The sequence below is a fragment of the Formica exsecta genome, unplaced genomic scaffold (assembly GCF_003651465.1).
Source record: "Formica exsecta isolate Colony F162 unplaced genomic scaffold, ASM365146v1 scaffold443, whole genome shotgun sequence".
Lineage (NCBI taxonomy): Eukaryota > Metazoa > Arthropoda > Insecta > Hymenoptera > Formicidae > Formica > Formica exsecta.
In genome coordinates this window covers 277,801-291,661 of record NW_021851667.1, presented here as the reverse complement: position 1 = coordinate 291,661, position 13,861 = coordinate 277,801, and the positions used below count along the sequence as shown (strand labels likewise).

The window sequence follows — 13,861 nt, the reverse complement described above, 5'->3', positions numbered from 1 at the left end:
TATATATATATATATATTTTACTAGAGATACTAGAGATATTTATGTTTCTCTATACCAGTGCATCCCATAATTTTCCCTGGTATTTGATCGGAGCAACACTTGGAGCAACCGCATACACCTATATATATTTATATGGATATACTAGAGATATTTATGTTTCTCTATACCAGTGCATCCCATAATTTTCCCTGGTATTTGATCGGAGCAACACTTGGAGCAAAAAATTTGTCCGCATACACGACAGTGGTGTCTTCTTCGAAACGTCGTGAACCTTTCACCACATTCGTAGCACTGTTTACTCACACTATCTGGCATCCAATAACTTCTCAACTGAGAATCTTTGTACGAACGTAGATTCTATAAAGTAATGTACAAAATTTTTATTGCAAGAAATTTTATATTATACAAAATAATAATATAATGCAAAAAAATTTTAAGTGTAATAATACTTACATTACTTTTTAATGCCACAATATTACTAATACGCTTCAAAATATTTGGTAAACTGCGGCCCTCGCTAGCTAATGAAAAATTTATCATACTAGTGCTATCATCATCAGGGGTTTGTTCCGTACTCTCTGATTGCTTCCAAGAATCGGAATCGGAGGAATTACGTTCGTCATTGTTAGAAGATACCATAGAATCATTGGCGCTTGGCGAATCTAAACATAATATATAATATATAATAATAAAAGTAAAAAACGATATTAAGACTAATATGAGTTGTTGAACATAGATGATTTCTGAATCATTACTGAATTTCTCTAAGAGGAGAAACTAAAATACTACATTTTGTATTATATCTTCATTTTGACAATCAATAATTATATCTCCTTATTATAATGGATGTAATCAAACATTGAGAGCATCTAACAATAAGCACGGTATCTAATTATAAATATAAATATTATCTAATAATTATAAAGGCAGAATGGATTATACTAACATAATATAATTAAAAATATCTAGCCAGATACTTACTTTTAGTAAAGCTGAAAAATTTGGAGAAAAGTGACGCTACGACAGGTTGGCTCTCTTCGGGACTCAACGGAGCGAACTCCGTGAGTTTCGACGGCGAATTCATATTCTTATTCATTCTCGCCGATACTATCTCCTTGCATGCATTCTGAAGCTTAGTAAAGCTCTCTCCGATATCTAAGGTCACCTCCTAATCACTCTCACTCTTCTCGTTGATCCTACCGTTCGGTCCTGCCGACATGACATACAATGTAAATGTATATGTATGTATGTACATACGTCACGCATGGCAGTTTTGACAGATGATCAGATCAGATCAGATGATCGCGACTGTCGCGACCACTGTGGTTAGTCCTCAAAATCTTTAGATACTTTAGAATCTTGATAGATGACGCCACCGATATCAAAAAGTTCGCTCATTTCATTTATGTATTTTGTTTTCTTTATTGTTCTTTTCTTCTAGGTAGAAGGATCAACTAAACCGTGTGTGATAATGTATTAGAATTAATAATTATCGCACTGTGATCGTGAATTTGATGACAACACATTTTTGTAAGCTCTCTATAAATTGTTCGTAAAATTCTAATTTCTGAATAAAAGTGGCGAATAAATTTATAGCTGACAAAAGTAATTGTAATTCAAAGAAACGCTAATATAAGTCAATGAAATAAATTTTTATCCCAATACAGTATTTATTTGTGAATATAAATAATTATTCTTATTCGATTAGAATTATCTCTTATTTGTGATGAATGGAAATTTACTGCTCCTGTTATTAATAATTAATCGCAGGTTAGTCCAATTCGGCATTCACTCCGACACTATTTTGCTTACCATCCTTGCCTGCCAACCTTGCCTGCCTGCCATCCTTGGGTGCACCAATCCTCGCAGCTGCGCAGGTGTATCGCCCCTAGCACATTCTTATCAACATCTCCGAAGAGCCAGCAGTCGCGCCAGAAGGAAGGTTTGGCGCTTCGCTCGCTCCTTTATACCTTACCTTATTATCCGTTCATCGTGGACACTCGTGGATGCCGAGGAACGAGTCCCCCTGATCTTGTCATCACTTCGCTTCCTTCGAAGGACGATCGCTGGACAGTAAGACGATGCGATGGGCGAGGGAAAAAGCGAGCGTTCCGGCAAAAGGTAACGTTTTCGTGCAGCTTCTCGAAATCAGACGATCGAAGAATACACACGCCGCACTGTTTAATTAATTATGTTTAATTTAAATTCACGTATCAGATAATTTTGTTTACCACTGCTTGCTCATTATCTTTTTTCCCCGCAAAAATTTAGGAACTCTAAGATGAAGATACTGTTTTATAGAAAATAATGCAACTCTCTCTCTCTCTCTCTCTCTCTCTCTCTCTCTTCTCTCTCTCTCTCTCTCTCTCTCTCTCTCTCTCTCTCTCTCTCTCTCTCTTTATTTTTTTCTTTATCTTCTTGAATATCATAGCGGATGCAGAACACCTGCATCTAGATTCTTTCTACGGCCTTGCGCTCGAGCACTCGCTAACGAGGAATCACGCGAAACTAAACAGATGTGCGAGTATCATTCCACATTTCACGCTTCCTTTTTTCCCACTCTGCTAGTTCACTCTTTGCTTTTTTATTAATCCTCTTTCGAGGAAACCGTTTGCCAATTAACTATAACTGGACAAGTCGTACGGCAGGTGCGCGTATATCTTTCCTCTTACTCTTCTTCCATTTCCCTATTTGTTTACGCAATTACAACATTTATTGGCAGAAATCTCTTGGGTCTGCAAAAGATCCCTAAGAACTTTTACTGGCACGTTTCTAACTTTCACTTTCAATAATTTAATAATAATGTGTGTTAAAAATATAAGTGTGACGTTGATGTGTATTTTTATTTTGATGTAAATTTCGCGATATAAATAATTTTTTAAGAAATTATGAAGTAAAATCCTATGTTATATCTAATATTGATTGCAATATATAATATTTTATTATTGGAGCAAACACAAATTTTTTTTATTATATATAGGGTGTCCCAGACTGCACCATTTGCTAATAGGAGATTTTTGAGATCATTTAGAGACGATTTTTCCTCAGCGAAAATGTCGAGAGAGGTCATTATTTTTTGCAAGTTTCCAATTTTTTCCATCATTTCTTATATATTTGTAATTAAATCTTAAATTATAATTCTCTTTCTCTCTATTAAAATAAATTCTATCTGAAATTAACTAAAAAATGTATAGTTTTAATTCTTTATAAAGTTTAGTTTGCAAAAGGTCCTCTTTTTTGAATGGCTTATAACACGGAAATTATTGATGCCTCGACATTTTTGTTGAGAAAAAATCATCTAAAAAATCTGCTATTAGCAGATGGTGCGATAGGTCTGGGATACCCTGTATAAGCATCTTATTTTTACTAATCAAATCAGTATGGAACAAGAGACAGAGAGAAAGAAAGAGAAATAAGGATAACGGAACAAAGAAATAACTGATCGGAGAGAAACTTCTTGCGCAATGTCTATACCATGAATTTCAATAAGTAAATGCGCAAGGCGAAACAAATTGGCGATGCGTGACTTACAGTATCGTGGTCGCTGGCCTCGTGAGTTAACGCTTCTCTGGTTTCGTTATGAGGGGAATCATCCTCATCGGGTCCCGATCCGCTACTCGCCCAATAATCCTCGGTCGCGTCATCGATAACAGACTCTTCGGAGTTTCCGTCCACCTCCGCGTTCTCGTGATTGGTCGCCTTTGATACAAATTTTGGATAATGGATAAATTTTCGCCTTGCGTGTATTATCGTATATGCAATTATGTAGTAAGACACTTACCTGACACCTTGGTGTGACCACCGTCAGCATCCAAATGGCGATATATCTGTAACAATATATAAACTGAATTATAAAATTATGTAAAGAAGATTTGTTTGGAAATATGGAAAACGAAACAACAATATTTCCAAACTCGTGTTGCAAAATGTTTTGAATAAACACGTTTAAAAAATTCACTTTTGCATTTTAAATTTACACATTATCTTAATTATATAAGATATTACTCGAGGAATATAATTTAAAAGTTATATAAGCTTGAAAGCTTACACTGGTGTGGCGATCAAGGACAATCGTGAAGATCCTTAGACGGAGAAAAGCGCTTCGTTACGACGGTAACGGAAATCTCCGTGAAACGACGAACGAGCGAGACAAGCCCAAGGAAGGAACGTGACTGGAAACGTGATTAGGAAGGAAACAAAAAGAGCGAGACTCTCTCGGATCTCGCGATATATCGCACGCGGTATGAGAACCCCGAAGTGACACAGATCGCAACGCATTATACGCATAATGTCCGTGTAATAAGAGTACGCATAATGTCGGTGTAATAAGAGTATCGCGGACCAGCAACGGCCGCGGTCTTCCCTTTTCCATGTCTCCTCTTCCTCCTTCGCGGCTTGTGCCACGATCTAGGATGTGATTCATCTCTCGTTGCTGCTGCTGCTGCTTCTGCTGCTTCCAATGCGCCCTCGCCTTCTACCATTTCCACGTGAACCTCGAATGAGTTTCTTGCCTCCGCACTTACTTACCGTTTATAGACCTTTTCGGTCTATTCGCACGCGCTCGGTGACCCCATGCCGGAACAACCGCCCATATCAGTTCTCATTTACTCTTTTGCTGGATCATTTAATTGCTTGACTTCGCGGAACGTTTACGTCGTCTTCTATTTTTGATTGCTTCTAGTTTCGTTCATTACGACTTAACATACTAACGATAAGAGTTCTACGCAGAGATGTGATGCATAGACATTTTGCGTGTTTGACAAAGAAATTATTCTTCGTATTGAAGTTTGTATTGTTCAATTATTATGTATTAATCTCGCATTTTTTATGTATTTAAGGATGTTTTGGCTATACAATAGTAGAAAAAAGCTTTTAAAACTTAAAATAAAAAAAAGAACATTTCTTACGGTTATACTGTTTGGAAAATGAAATAAATAAATCTGGATTATTAAAAGAATTAAAGTATCAAAAAATAATATGCTTTTTAACGTCTTCATAAAAAAAAAATTGTTGTGTTTAATATTTTTCCAAATTTATGACAAAAACTTTTGATTGTAAATACGCCCTGAAGTCAACTGCAAGAAAAAAAGAAAAGAAAACGAGTAGATTACAGAAAGATTTTGGATTACTATAAGTATTTTGCTATAATTTTTAATAAATAATTTTAAATCAGTAAGTGGATTTAAATTAAGTTTAAAAAAAAGGATCAACAAAAAAATAAGAGAAAATATATTAGAATTAATAATTATCGCACTGTGATCGTGAATTTGATGACAACACATTTTTGTAAGCTCTCTATAAATTGTTCGTAAAATTCTAATTTCTGAATAAAAGTGGCGAATAAATTTATAGCTGACAAAAGTAATTGTAATTCAAAGAAACGCTAATATAAGTCAATGAAATAAATTTTTATCCCAATACAGTATTTATTTGTGAATATAAATAATTATTCTTATTCGATTAGAATTATCTCTTATTTGTGATGAATGGAAATTTACTGCTCCTGTTATTAATAATTAATCGCAGGTTAGTCCAATTCGGCATTCACTCCGACACTATTTTGCTTACCATCCTTGCCTGCCAACCTTGCCTGCCTGCCATCCTTGGGTGCACCAATCCTCGCAGCTGCGCAGGTGTATCGCCCCTAGCACATTCTTATCAACATCTCCGAAGAGCCAGCAGTCGCGCCAGAAGGAAGGTTTGGCGCTTCGCTCGCTCCTTTATACCTTACCTTATTATCCGTTCATCGTGGACACTCGTGGATGCCGAGGAACGAGTCCCCCTGATCTTGTCATCACTTCGCTTCCTTCGAAGGACGATCGCTGGACAGTAAGACGATGCGATGGGCGAGGGAAAAAGCGAGCGTTCCGGCAAAAGGTAACGTTTTCGTGCAGCTTCTCGAAATCAGACGATCGAAGAATACACACGCCGCACTGTTTAATTAATTATGTTTAATTTAAATTCACGTATCAGATAATTTTGTTTACCACTGCTTGCTCATTATCTTTTTTCCCCGCAAAAATTTAGGAACTCTAAGATGAATAGTCTGTTATATAGAAAAAAATGCAACTCTCTCTCTCTCTCTCTCTCTCTCTCTCTCTCTCTCTCTCTCTCTCTCTCTTTATTTTTTTTTGTGCAACTGCTTTTCTTCTTTTTTTTTCGTAAATGTTTATTGCGTAAATTATTTATACGAGAGACAATCCATGATTGAAATGAATCTTTCGTAAAAATCATATTTTCACTATTTTTCCTGAAACTCTTTCAATTTTTTTCTGCATTAAAAGAAAGCATATCATCTGCAAAAAATGACTTGTACTTATTACATTTGCTAAATATTTTTTTTCTTTCCAATTCAATTTTTTATATTCTTGATTTTTTGTTTTAAAGATATGGATTATTCAATTGCTGCAATTTACTATTGGAACTAATAATAATTTACAATATGCAGATATACATATATATGATTTATCATACAAGCTGAGATTTATGTGCCCCATTAGCATATTTTGAAATATATATTCAAAAGGTTGAGGCATTTTTTATGTTCTCTATATGTGTATATATATCATGGAATATCTGTAATTACGTGATTGCTGCTAAATCGATATTGAAGAAAAATTATTTACGAGAATCAATATTAATTTAATTTCCCATTTGGCTCTCGCGATACTTTCAAAAAATATAATCTTCTTCAATTTGAGATAAGTGGCAAAAGCGTGTATTTCTCGCGATCGTGCTTTCAACTAAATGATCATTTCGCCTGAGAAGCCGTTTAATCCCATTTACTGCGATCGTTAGTCACGCCTACCCAATAATATAACAGCTCGTCAATAAATACATCGATACCGTTTGCCGCATTAATTTCCCAAAGTAATCAGAGATAGTAATCAAGTGTAAAAATGGTATATCCAAGTCTTTTCATATCTCGTTGATGAAATTCAGAAATAGTATATACGGTTATGCAAGTTTTTTTATGAAAAATCTATATAACAAGATTTTGCGTTTCTACATTTCTTTTAATAATAAGATATTGTTTATTAGAAAAAAAATAAGAAGCTATAATTAAAAAGCCAATTTAAAAAAATTAAAATATACAATGAGGTATTAAAATTGATATATTAAATTAAGTATTTAATGTAAGTAATATGTGACTGCACATGTTTCAAATTACAGCTCGTCGATTAAAAAAATTCAGACTTTTGGTGGCCGCGGCCTGGATTCCTTCTGTTAAGGAAGCTCGCGTGCAAGCACCGGCGGCGGCTCTGTAAAATGCGTTTAGATTGAATCACGCACTAAGACCGCAGAACAACTGACCGGTTGGCGATATGCCGTATCGCGAGTTCGTCGGTGCGTGCAAATCACATGGCGCGGACATTAATTTAGCCGCGCATACAATTTTGTCGTGCGGTGAGTGAGGATAGTAGGGTCGCGGTTAAAATCGGGGTCATTGGGTCGAATGAAACCTCGACGTTACAAATCGACCGACAATAAATCGGCAGGCGAACTTGGCAAAAAAGATCTATGCGACTTGTGCGAAAAAAAATAGCGCCGAATGAAACTGATAACGTTATCAAAATTCTTTGTATGATGTAGGCTAAAATAATGAGAGAGGACAAAAATTGGCAGCGGTGGGATTCGAACCCACGCCTCCGAAGAGACTGGTGCCTTAAACCAGCGCCTTAGACCGCTCGGCCACGCTACCGTATGCAGGTTCACCCCTCTCACCCTGACATACATGATTTTGTTAATTACAGGATTATTCTCTGATTTTCATGTAACACCTAATTTTATCTTTTTTTACGCATACATTTTACATACACACATATGTAATTTTTAAAATATTTTTCAGAATGGTCTACGATAAAGTAATATTATCGTTATCCCATATGCCATTAAAACGGGGCGAAAATAAAATATTTTTTACATATATCACATTTTTCTATCAATCAAATGCATTTTACATTTTTTACATAATAATTTTGTCTTCTCTTGTCTCAGCTTATTTAATTAATCGTAATTTATCTTAAATAATGGTTTTTTCGTTTATCAAGATTTATTCTTTCTACAATTTTGGTCGCAGATGAAACTACAACATTTTGGAGACATCTCATGGATGTCATATTCGTTTTCGACGTAATTCATGAGGGCTGACGTGCGCGCGAGCCATTAAGCCAGGATGAGATTTATTTTTCAAGCTGCGCGGTTTGCAGATCGATTCGTCGCATTTGGAAGAGCCGTTGTAATGGCATGTACAGCACTTTCGTACCACTCTCTTCCTGTTCCTCGTCCTACCTCCGTACCTCCTCGCCACTCCAGCCGGCCCGCCCTTTTACATCCCTCTAATTCGCGTTCCTAATACCTCCTCGGTTCTTCGTCATCTTCAGTGAGCTCGAATCATCCATCCGTATCACATCGCAAACTATCTGATTTATTCTACATATTCGTGGATATGATAGCTTAAATTAGCAAAGTTTAATATAATAAAAAAAACTTTTTATATAATATTTAACGAAAATATATAATTCTTTCTCTCAAAGAGTGAAATAGAATATATGGAACAGAATAAAATTAACTAAATAAAAAATGAGATTTAAAAATAAAATTTTACAAATGTATAGTATCACTTGGTATAATTAAGATTACGATTAGGCAAAGATCCTCCTCTCGCGGTGTCGGCAAGTCATCCCCGGATCTCGAGATAACGCATGGTAAAGCCAAGGAAAAGAAGGGACGTAAGAGCAAGACTAAGGAGAGATGGCCGTTTGTCGAAGGATTGACGGTCGACGAGTTGGCTCGCTATCGAAGAAGGCGCGTGCAGGATCGGCCGAAGGACAATCTTCAATCACATCCGGAATCAGCGATCCAGCAGGATTCTGCGTCTGAGTATCGCCGCGCCTTCGGTACAAATATCGAGGAACTTTCTAAGGTATTTACATATATAGTATTTTTGAAATGTGTATCAAAATAATTTATACATATTAAAAGCGTATATCTATACATGTGTAATAGGAAAATGTTTGGCCAATAGAAGGAGGAAAGCCTGAGGATTATTCGGAGGAAACTCAGGATGCACAATCTTCGCATCGCATAGATTTTCGAGAGTACGAAACAATCGAGGATCCATCCGCGAAAGAAAAGAATGCTTTTGCCCAATTAACTCATGGAAGCGACACGATGGAGACAAGAGTGGAAGTCCCACAGTTCGAGATTCCATTCAGACGTCCATCACTTATGAGAAGGTAAAGTTAATCATTATTGTTATAAATTGTAATATAATTAAGATCAGTGTATATTTAATGCAATTAATATATGTAGTAATTGCACAAATAATAAGCAAAAAATGGAGAGAATAAAAGATTTTCTATACGAAACAATATTTAATAATATAGAAAAAATAGATGTACAATAATATAAATAATTATAATAATATAATGTTACATATATACATATTTTTAATAAAAAATGTATCGTAAAAAATGAAGAGAACTATATGCGTGTGTGTATACATGCAATAAAATATCGTGTATAGTACGTAGATTGATATCTAATTTTAATTTGGTCATTCGCTCAGCTAGCTTCGCAAAGATTATCAATTCTTTTCTGTCGTGAATCTTTTAAGACATTATATCAAAACTGTTCCGAGACACGCAAGTTCGTGTAAATATCGAAGAAACATAAATCTGAATGTCATGCAACTAAATTGGCAATTTAATAGTAGCAACCGACTGTCTACTTTTTTTATTGGATTTTTGTAGCATCTATAATAAGTCACGGACATATATTTTAAGATATCACAATTCAGTAAATGGTATTATATAATAAACAATGTTCTTTCTCTCTCTTATTGATATATCAAGCCAAGCGAATTAAATTGCATACAATAATACAACAAACTTTTTTTTTTCTACAAAATATCAAAATTCTATACACATACACATGCATAATTTTTAAATTAAATAATTTTTAATTCTATTAAATTTGTTATAATAAACTTACACACACACACACACACACACACACACACAAAAGATACTCAGAAATTGACATAAATAATAGAAGAAGCTGAAACAAAATATTAAAGATCAAGATCAATTGAAATTGTTACGATCGATGCGTTTATTATCTATTTAGTTCCTATTAACTTAAAAGTGACGATCCGTCTATTATTGCGAAAAGGGGTACTAGCTTGAAGTGCGGCGGGGATTTCTACACCGATACGGAAACGTACTCGGCGTACGTGCCTTATGAGGGCCAGCATCGTGCCGAGCTTGCGCGTCGACCCACGTCCTTGAAGATGGAGGGTGACCTGGACACCATGACAGAGAAATGCGAGAAATTTATCGAGTGGCTCAATGTTAGTCGACCGGAACTCTTGCGTATACCTACTCATCTGAAGATGGAGGGCGAGTTGGAGACATCGACGGAAAATCAGGACAAGTACATTCCGTTTGTGGGTGCGCGGAGACCGGAATTATTGAGACGAAGTACAAATTTGAAGCTCGAGGGAGATACCTACTTTGTACCAGAATACACCGATGTGTTCAGAGATTATAATATCAAAGGTAATAATATTAAATTTTGAAAAAAATGCGACAAATAAATTGAATAGAAAAAGTTTATTTAAAACATTGTAGTTGAAAGTATTTTTATATGATTACGAATTAAATAATGAAAAAATGATCGTTCAAAATATGCTTAGCGAGATATACGGTAGCTTCTATACACTTTGCTGCCATTTCTTTTTTTTATACTTTATATAATTTTTATATATAGATAGATTGCAGCCGAAGAAGCCACAAACGCATTTAAAAACAGAGGGTGATTTTTTCCAAAACACAGAGAGCACTGAAAATTTTGTTTACCCTCACATTAAGCAGACGCAAGAAATAGACGCTAAACAGATTAAAGACGATGAAGAAGACAAATGGATAGACGATCCAGAGGAGAAAAAACGGAAGGACGAAGAGATGAGGATGTTGGTGTCAAAGTTGGAAGATCTAAATGGTCGGCCGCTCGAAATTCCGGAATATCGAGATGCGTACAAGGTATTTATTCTGTGCTATCTCTCTATTATTAAAATTATAATTATTCGCATTTAAAGCAAATTTTCGATTAAATTCTAGATTTATCTCTTTCTATTTAAGTATTGTAATAAATGTGATAACTTTTTTTGCGTATTCATCTATTATTAAATCTGATTAAGTCATTAATAATTATAAGTTTTATTTAATTTTATCTATATCTAATCTATATATAAAAAATTATTCAAGATTCAGACGCAAAAATTCATCTGTTAGAAACAAAGTAAGAAAGAAATATAAGAAATTAGAAAAAGGATATATCAAAATTTAATAGTCATAAAGATGCGTGAAAAACATTCGAAAGAAAAAAAAGACATCTATACTTTGGTCGTGTGCATTATATGCAAAATGAATGTATGATTACAATTATTATAGGATTTTCCACGCGAACGGCCAAAGCTCGCAAAGCCGGATGACGAGATAGGTCGCGCTGATGGCTCAAAGGTATCTTCACCGTCGCGCTCTAAATTTTTTATGAAGATCGATCAAGATCCAGAGTATCAATCAAAGTATTTGGACTATCCACGGGATCGTCCCATCTATCGTAAGCCACCGTCGATGTTGCGACCGACAAATGTCTCCTCTTCCGGTCGCAGTAGCGCGTGCTTTGGCAAATCAATTCATCGTCAGGAATGTCGTACATTCGAGTACGAACCTACAAGCGAGGTGAGATCTCAATACGTTCCTTACGGATATATACCGAGGGTCGAAACACTGAAGATGCCGGCGAATCTACGTTTGGAGGGTACTTTTGATCTTCAACCTGAGTACAGAAACGCTTATTGCGCGAAATACGATCGTCAGGGCTGCGCGGAACCTAAAACAATCTATAGTAGAGGCGATCATAGCCCAAGCGCTATGAAAAGAAGAGAACATTATTGGTTAAGGGGAAACGATAGTGATCAGTGCGATAAAAGGATCGCTGCTCAAGAACAAAATGCTTTTTGTATATTGGACACGCGCATGCATGAGGAGAATGTCACTGGAAAACCACCGCCCGCCAGCAGAAGGTACGTTTAAATCTGTCATTTTCTAAAAAAATAAAAATAAAAATTCTCGGATCGCTCGTTGTGAGTTAAATTATTATTTTAAAATCGGAAATATTTATCTTGGATTGAAACCTCAAAAATTTTAAATTTTGGAAAGCAATTTTGAATTCGAAAACCCCTTTCCACTTTTTTAAAAGCAAAAATTTTTGAAATTTTGAAACAATCTCAATTTTTTCAGAAGTTCTAGATTGTCTCAAGCCACGATGGCGCCGAGACCGACGCAGCTAGAGCTGGCGGATCGCGCGATTGCCACGAGAATCTCGCGATCTCCCAGTCCAACATATCGATTACACGTTTGTGACGTCGACAATGAGCCGCGAGGTTTCGGTCAACATAGACAGTCTTCCGAAAGAGTTGTTCGCAGTCCTTCAGTCGACCGTATGATTCAGAACGATATCACCAGACCTTATTCGCCTAGCTTCGGCAGGGACAGGCAGAATCGTCGCATCAATGATCAACCGTTCGTAGTTCTAGATAACGCCTCGAAAAACGTGTCAGGTAGAAGCGCGGTTCGCAGAAAATATCACACCGACAGAAATGTTGGTGCCGATGTTATGGTACCACCGATTTCCCGAGGAAGACCTAGAACTCCGACCAGATGGATGCCACCGTGGTACGACAATACGAATACGATCTAGAACTGTCGATCAGTGGCGAGAACTCGTTGAAAAAATGTATACAAAAAATGTAATCTGCCTAAAATTTTTACATTATACGATGAATATAAAACCAGCGACAAATGGTGGACACACTGCCTATAATTTTGTACGCAAAATAACTGAAATCAATCGATGAAATCAATTCTTGAACATTTACGTATAATATCTTACAACGACTATTAATCTTCCTCGTAAAGAGTCTTGAAACAAGTGTTACGAAAATCACATTTTCCGTAATGTAGTGTATATAAGTTGATCCCGTCGTAATCATATCGCATTTATCTAACGCTAAATGGGATTGTTTTACTCTCAGTACGAAATAAAATCGTGTGCGATTTTTTTTGTACAAAAGAAACAAAACTCATAATTAATTACATTCAGGGCTAAATGTAGAATATATGAATAGATTTATATATATTCATGTTACAAACTAAATAGTTATATATTTTACAGTTATCTTAACGCATAACAGAAATTTATTTAAACCATGAATAGCGAACACGTGGGGATATTTCTCTTATTGGTTTCAAGAATATAAAATAATTGTAATTGAGAGAATTATTATCCAAGTTCGAGAATTTTGAAAAAATTGTATTTCATACGATTATAAAATTTAATCTTTTAACTGGTGCTCTTATTCGATATGCCGATTATACGTTAATTGTAATGTATAACTACACAATAGATAACAATGAGATATACTCGTGCTATATATACTGCCAATATTTGTTAATCAATACGATTAAATATATACGAACGATGCCTAGTTTTACAAGGCCTTTTTTTGATGCCTCATATCGTGGATTAATATATTATATAATTGCATTGTTGCTCTGTTGTCATACCGCGTCGCGGAAGAATAAATGATAATTCGTAAGAAATAAATCTGTTGGTAATATCGATCAAATAGTATTCCGTAATTATAGTTAATTATCAATGCTATAATTTAAGTATTTTACTAAAATACAATATGTGTGTCTAAAAGTATTGATTGATGATTATATCAATCTTATAACTTTATCTTTAATTATAATTATCAATTTTTTTTATTTATTTAAAATTATTTAATTA

The 13,861-nt window shown here is 35.2% G+C and overlaps 2 protein-coding genes and 1 non-coding gene across 7 annotated transcripts in view; 1 reads left to right on the top strand and 2 right to left on the bottom strand.

Moving 5' to 3' along the window:
• LOC115240672 (1-phosphatidylinositol 3-phosphate 5-kinase) overlaps positions 1–1,875 on the bottom strand; it is a 10,550-nt gene extending 8,675 nt beyond the window's left edge. The window contains exons 1-4 of one of the 3 annotated variants that reach the window (XM_029815961.1): positions 1,814–1,875; positions 983–1,210; positions 455–663; positions 169–358 (exon numbers count right to left, since the gene is read on the bottom strand). In XM_029815961.1, the coding sequence (XP_029671821.1) occupies positions 169–358; positions 455–663; positions 983–1,097 (514 nt within the window). In that variant the 5' untranslated portion in view covers positions 1,098–1,210; positions 1,814–1,875. Of the gene's footprint in view, positions 1–56; positions 104–168; positions 359–454; positions 664–982; positions 1,263–1,813 lie in introns of those variants that run through there. The other 2 variants (XM_029815960.1, XM_029815962.1) reach the window with 2 other exon arrangements.
• A 194-nt stretch (positions 1,876–2,069) lies between these two features.
• LOC115240673 lies at positions 2,070–13,695 on the top strand. Of its 3 annotated transcripts, XM_029815963.1 has the most exons (8): positions 5,232–5,287; positions 5,528–5,878; positions 8,651–8,927; positions 9,011–9,240; positions 10,178–10,563; positions 10,775–11,046; positions 11,458–12,092; positions 12,310–13,695. In XM_029815963.1, exons 2-8 carry the CDS (start codon positions 5,844–5,846, stop codon positions 12,767–12,769), a joined length of 2,295 nt encoding a protein of 764 aa, XP_029671823.1. In that variant the 5' UTR covers positions 5,232–5,287; positions 5,528–5,843; the 3' UTR covers positions 12,770–13,695. The 3 variants fall into 3 exon arrangements, with proteins under 3 accessions (XP_029671826.1, XP_029671823.1, XP_029671825.1); XM_029815966.1 differs by lacking the exons at positions 5,232–5,287; positions 5,528–5,878 and adding an exon at positions 2,070–2,122; XM_029815965.1 differs by having other exon boundaries at positions 5,267–5,878.
• Trnal-aag lies at positions 7,622–7,703 on the bottom strand. Its single transcript has one exon. It is a non-coding gene; the product is annotated as a tRNA-Leu (tRNA).
• Positions 13,696–13,861: the final 166 nt, after the last annotated feature.

What these genes read in the sequence shown, in the direction of transcription:
- LOC115240673 (XM_029815966.1), top strand. Translation starts at nt 2,088, where the DNA reads ATGGGCGAGGGAAAAAGCGAGCGTTCCGGCAAAAG. An exon ending in ATATCGAGGAACTTTCTAAG is followed by an intron (nt 8,928 to 9,010) that starts GTATTTACATAT and finishes CATGTGTAATAG; the next exon opens with GAAAATGTTTGGCCAATAGA. An exon ending in CCACCGCCCGCCAGCAGAAG is followed by an intron (nt 12,093 to 12,309) that starts GTACGTTTAAAT and finishes CAATTTTTTCAG; the next exon opens with AAGTTCTAGATTGTCTCAAG.